This window comes from Maylandia zebra, linkage group LG12, assembly GCF_041146795.1.
Source record: "Maylandia zebra isolate NMK-2024a linkage group LG12, Mzebra_GT3a, whole genome shotgun sequence".
NCBI classification, from domain to species: domain Eukaryota; kingdom Metazoa; phylum Chordata; class Actinopteri; order Cichliformes; family Cichlidae; genus Maylandia; species Maylandia zebra.
In genome coordinates this window covers 14400335-14406940 of record NC_135178.1, presented here as the reverse complement: position 1 = coordinate 14406940, position 6606 = coordinate 14400335, and the positions used below count along the sequence as shown (strand labels likewise).

Genomic DNA, 6606 nt, shown 5'->3' with positions numbered 1-6606 from the left:
GTTTGTCATTATCAGGCAAATGCATATCTCTCATTTAGTAGCAAATTGTACTTCTTTTTTTAAACCAAATTTAATGTTTTTTTTAAACGTTTGCTTTGCACGCCAAAAGTAACCTTTATTCATGAAATCTACTCTGCAGCCATATGAAAGATTCTGCAGAATTATAAAGCCTTGACTTGTAATTACTTTAGTCAACCGATAATGAGAAAGTGTTAGTGTGTTAGTGTGTGTTTCTATGGATTTTATTAAATCAGTAAAAACGAAACAGCACCAGTGGATCTATTCTTGCTGGGCAGAATGTTAGATCTCTATAAATACGAGACCAGATCAAAGACTAACTGTTTATGTGTATAGATGAAAAGTACCTAAGTCGTATAAGATTGTTGTAATTGGAAGGTGAGGTTAAAAACTTCGCGGAGACTGCCTGTGTCTCGCACTAAGAGTGGGTTCGGACTGTGCATGTGTGTGCGCGTGTTTGTGTGTGCAGGTTCCAGGCTGCAGGCTGAGAAGGAGAGAGTGGGAGGAGCGGAAAGTGCTCCAGTCCAATCCGGGCCGCCGGGTAAAGCTCTCCTATACGCTCTTCCCTCCCTCAGCCCCCAGAAAATAGTGAAACCCTCCCATAGAGGTGAGAGCGCAGATATCATGAGAAAAGCGGCCACACAACCAGAGCGCACAGACCGACGCACCAACCGACCTCAGCCCGCCTCCCTGCGCCCCGCTCTGGGATGCTTTTAGCGCAGAGACGCTTCCACTCAGGGCAGCCAGTGGACGTCGACGCACACCATCTACACTCCTTTCGTTGTTGTTTTTAACCGAGGATCTTTCACCACCACCACCACCCGTAGCCCCTTCTTTTATTTTAAGTGTTTGTTTCTTCATGACTGCTGCTTTGGGAAGCGAGCCTCAGCACCAGCTCCAGCAACACCGACACGATGCGAGGTAAGACCATCCCACTGTGCTCGCACTTTCTCCCACTTAACACACAGTCACACGCGGCACGACGAGCTTTTATCACTCATTTAGCTTTGGAAGTTTATTCTGGGAGGTTTAGGCGAAAATCTGAATTTGTCTCTTTTTTTCAATGTTAAGCTTAAGGCAGTGTGTTTGGGGTTCTCTGCAATCTCGTCAGCCACCTTAAGTAGTCTGTAAAGTTTATTTGGATCCCTCTCCGTGTGTGTTTTGACTCAGGAGCGTGTGTGTGGAACAGGCGCGCGTTCCTGCAAATTTTACTGGAGTCTGGGATTGGAAATTAAAAGTGCCGCATTATATTTGGCTTAATCATTTGAGCTCCACTCCACACCGGCGGAAATTGCGGATAGGGTGGTAGATCGGATTAGATTAGCCCATGTGCAGAAGAAAAAAGGGAGAAAAAAAACTTTATTCCGTTATGTTCTGATGGTAAACTTTATTGAATGCTTCAGGGATGTGCACTTTCAAGCGCTCCACTAACCCATTTTCCCGACTCTCTGCGCCGCGCTGAGAATGTTGAAATTCATTATCAATGCCGTCCTCTGGACGCTCACGCGCACGCAATAAGCAAGACCTGTCTCGCGCACGGTGATACACAGGGACACTCGCGCACAGGTCATTTTGCCCTTAGCCTTTTGCTCGACGTTTAAATTCCGTTAACAGCAGAAAATGCGCGTTTTTCGTTTCTCCTTCATGACTATTTGCAGTTCATTAAAAGTCCAGCGCGAAGGCTTTAATATTTAACCTTATTATTATCAGCTTAGTGTTTTGGAATTCGCTTTATTTACTCTCGACGTTGTGCAATTACCGCTGGCGCTAAAGTTGCAACACTCGTTCAGCTGGATGATTTGAACTCTAATTTATAAGCCAATCTGTTTTAACTGGCCGGACCGCTTCTTACTGGCCTCAGAAATAAGTTAATTCGTTTATGAGGTGGCCTTTATGATGCCTGAATGTTCCTATATTGGAGGTGAGAAATTATTGGAAAATTTTGATCCAAGGGTACAAAGTCGCCTTCAAAGTAAAGGCATGTCACAGAAATCCACGGCCTGTGATTTGTCAAATTATAGCTTATAGCTTTTAGCTTAAAAATAAAATACTCGTTACGTTTCTTTACACGGAACAATATTGTTATCATATACATATACTGTATGCATGTTCGGTCAGAATAATTATTAAGCAAACTTGCGTTACCGTTATTTTAACCTGCTTATTAGTTATGACGATAAACAACAATACACTGTAATCGGATTATTTTATTGCAGTTATTACTTAGAGAAAAAAGGTCAAACATCAATCTATTCATGTGTCCATGTCATGTAAAGATGTAAAGCTATCTGCTGCCTCAGCTCCAGGCCATCAAACCTTAGGCAAGAAAAAAAAAGAAAAAACAGGAGGCCAAACATCTTTTCCTCTTACTCTCTTTCTGCAATCCCATGGCAAACTCCTCTGTCACACACCTTGTATTTTATCCACATTTTAATGGGCCTTGCGACTACTCTCGTGCATGGGAGGCTTTGGAGGGGTATACCAAAAGCTCCTGCTTTCACTTAATAGCCATGGTTGGCAGAAGAGGCCCCTGAAGCGTCTCTCTCACCCCTTTTTTACCATGTCTATCTCTCTCTTTCTCCCTCGCTCTCCATCTTCCTCTCTCCCTCTGCACGCCCCAAAGGGTTTTGTCAGATAGAATTAAATCAGTGTGGGCCGTGCGGCCCCCACTCCCAACCTGTGTGTGCGCGCGTCTGTGTGTGTGGAGTCTCGGCTGCCCTTGCACAGAAACGTGCTCACAACCACAAGGTTTTAAAAAAATAGAGGCCCCTCATGAGCCGTGGTAATTATCATTTAACAATAGCCACAGCTCCTGAAGCCCTGACCGAAGATGATGTCACGCCATCGCCCGGCCTGGAAAAGCCAGAGAAACAACATATAATATAATCATAAGAGGCCTTTTCTGCTTCTCTGAAAACGAAGCTGGCTCAGTGCTGTGTAGGATGTTGTAAACAGGCTCATTATCTCTGTATTTTCAACAGCAATGTGGTGAAGCTCTGCTGTAAGAGGTGTTCCGTTAAAACCCATCAAATGACATTAGAAACAGTGGCAAGTGGCCATATATATGTGTTTAAGTGGCAACAGTTTTAGTTTTTACATCTCTATAATAAGACAATAAATGAAATATAATTAAGTAATTATGCCCTATTTATTTGGATGAATCGTTTTAGTTATTGTAAATGAATGTTTGATTTTTTAAAGTAATTTTTTGCAGAAATTAGTTTAACCTAAAGAATGTCTGAGCTAATCAACAGCAACCTCCTACCAAATCATTTATTAATGCCATAATCAATAAGAGATCAGAGCCCTTCTGTGAGATTAGCATATGCGTGCTTGGAAACATACACAGCATCACACAAGCATGAACTGACATGTATTCTGCAAGTGAGTAGCTTCCTGTGTTACTCAGTGATCCCCACAGTCTACATTATCCCGTGGATGTGTATCCTTTTTATTACTGTTATAAGCCTAAGAGCTTCCAAATGCACCCGGGTCAGGCAGGTCCACAAGTTCAGCGATGGAGGGAGCAACAGTGGAGGAGGGGCTCGCAGGGCCACTTCTCCTCTGTTAGCAGTATGCGCCAATCACCATCTCTCATTCTCCTAACACTGTGGGATAAGATGGGATGACAGGAAGTGGAAGAGTATGAGAGCACAATCAGAATCAGAATCAGAATACTTTATTGATCCCTGGGGGAAATTATTTTTTGTTACAGTGCTCCATTTTAAACCATAAAGTAATAAGATAATGGCAGGAGATCCAGAATAATGTGTGGGTGGGAGTGGGGGGGGTCATTAAAAATATTTATCTCAAATCTACAAGAATTAATGGTCATTTCCATTTCTGGCATTATTTATGTTACCTTGAAAGGCAGCATGTGCACACATTAAAAATCCGAAAGCTCTGAAAACGCACACTGACACAAACAGCTGCAGTACTACGCATGACGGCCTCATGCCAATAGAATTAGTCCCATCCTGCTTTGCTTTAGAGACTCGTTTGCGAATTGATTTGTCCAGTTCGAAAGCATCCCGGGATCAATTTTTAGTCAAAGACAATGGAAGTTGTCTGTTTAGATAAATCCGTGGCACACAACTGAAATGGCTTTAGTTTACACTGGAGTCTAAACATCTCTCTTTTCTTTTTTTTTGTATTTTTTCATGTTTGTTCCTATAATTTCTTTTTTTTTTATAACAGTAGAAACTATTAAAGAAGCACCTCCACCATTTAGTGCTTGTTGGCTGTCTGTGTTCAGTGTTTACTGTTGTTTTTCTCCTGAGCACAAACAAGCGGAAGGCCGATGTACAAGCACATGGATGACAACACAGGAAGACTCATGTGAATACATAGAAATGATGCAGAATAATAAACACAGATGTTCACAGCTACACTGTGATTACATTTAACTGCCAGTATTTGTATCATGTGCCATTAAGGGGGATAAAGTAAAGGTTAAAGATCAGTGGCGCTGAGTTGTGCCTGTGTTTCACTTTCAGTACCAACTATGAGTAACAACATGCAAAATATAAGTTGCCATTATTCGTACTGATTTAGAAACTGAGCCCAAAACTTAATTTACACCAAATCACTGCTTTCCATTGTCGCCATGAAACCTCTTTTTGTGCACCCGGTCTGGGTGAATCTTTGCTTTGCACTGTTATCACTGCATGTGTGGTCTGTTGTCCAGCTCGGTGTTGTTGATTGTGTTGTTTATTGTGTGTTTGTGCTGAGTAATGGTCTAGTGTTATGTAAGAAGAGAGGAGAGATTACCCCAAGCTCATGCAGGCCACACTGTTAATCCCTCAACACAGCCCCACTGACTGAAACGGGTACCGGCACCAGAGTGTTGTTGCGACACACACACTTACACACTCATTTTGCATTCAAGACTCACCGTCTACTCTTCACCTAGTGTGTCTTACCTGACCTTTAGATTTTTTTTCAAGCCATCTACTTAAAACATTCCACCATGCTTTGTGCGTGCGTGTGCTGCCTGGATAGCACTTCTGCGGTCCCACTGAGCCACTATCATAGCCTGTGTTTGTTTTGCATGCGCTCAGCATGCACCCAGTGTTGGTTTTATCCCTCCGCGGCCGTCTAGGGGAGCCTAGGCAAACTGTTTTTCCTCCTCAGTCAATTCTCCCTCTTTCTTAAATCTTTCCACACACAAAGCGTGGGCTACACGGCACGCTTCAGTTTGTGTCTCCACTTTATCTTAGCCGGGAGGGATTTCTGCCTGAACCACTCCTAAACTCTAAATCTGCCTTGAAGTCATAGAGTCCTCTGACAGCTCCTTCTGTTTTGTCAGTTTTACTCATCCATGAAGGCAGCGTGTCTCAGTGGACGCACAATGATATTCAATATTCACATTTTCCTCTGATTTACACTGAAGTAAAAACCGGGGGAAGAGGGTGACTGCGCTTATTAAACACAGAAAGCGAGTAAAATATGACAAAGATATCATTGGAGGGGTTCCTTTTATAGGAAAAATATGCTCACATCAAAAGTGAGAATTATCATATCATAACAAATCAGGTTCTGGGGAGAGGGACATCGAGTGCACCGACTGATAGTCCAAAGTCAGTGAGCATTGCGCACACACTTTTACAGTAAATTCTGATTTCTGCTACTCTAGAACAATGTAGAGATTTGGTCATTTATTCAAGTTTAGTCACTTTATGAGTCAGTTCATTTCGTTTTTAGGAGGTTTCCTTTTTTCTATCTGCTTAAAGACCATGAATCGAGCTAAGAATCTATATGGCGAATACACAGAAAACGAAAGGCGAGACAAACAGAATGAGAGAAGGGAGACTATGAGCAAGTGAATGAGTGAGATAAGAAAAAAAGAGGGCAAGTATGAGAGAGAGAGAGACTTAAGAGTTATATAATAGTGCAAGTGTGGACGTTTGTGTGCGTTTGCCTAAGCAAGTTAGTGTGTGCTTGTATGAAATGGTGAGTTAGGGTGCAAAACTAAATTTTCTTGCATGCATACTGGTGCAAATGCACACAGATACAAGCTATCCTGTTCTCATAGCACTTGCACATTCTAGCTGCCTGAAGCAATGAATAACATGCAGTACCTGTTATAGAGGTATCCAAAGTCCACGCTTGCTAACCACCTATCAGACTTCAGCTAACATTCAAAGCAGATTAGTCCATAAACTAAAGGTGTGTGTCAGCTTACCCTCTACGCTACGCATAATCATATACGTATATGATTTGATTATGCACAGCACTGATTACTTGGAAGTGCTGCAAGGCCCTTACTTTTAAGAGGTTTTGCACAAAAAGTGGACTCTGGCTCTCCAAAGTTATAGACAAGATGTGAAGATGACAGAGGAAGTGGCACATTATATCCCTATACTGTGAAGGTGTTCTCTGCAGAAAGCAGCAATAAGCCTATAATATGACTTAGCCTACTGCGGCATCTTTTCTTAATGACAAAGATTAGCCTGTTTTAGTGCTTGTAATCTCATTGAAGGGACTCTTATTAGGTCTGCCTTTCTTCCCTCTCTCTATCTCTATCTCTCAGTTACTGTGTCCAAGTCATGAGATACTTCTCTTAACTCTGTGCGTGAGAGTACTCAC

The 6606-nt window shown here is 42.3% G+C and overlaps 1 protein-coding gene across 1 annotated transcript in view; it reads left to right on the top strand.

Annotated features, from left to right (window-relative positions):
- The first annotated feature begins 605 nt into the window (after window positions 1-605).
- Window positions 606-6606, top strand: part of rorb (RAR-related orphan receptor B) — a 23510-nt gene continuing 17509 nt past the window's right edge. Inside the window, exon 1 of the mRNA XM_004544219.6 lies at window positions 606-939. Within this exon, the coding sequence (XP_004544276.1) occupies window positions 933-939 (7 nt within the window). The 5' untranslated portion in view covers window positions 606-932. The remainder of the gene's footprint in view (window positions 940-6606) is intronic.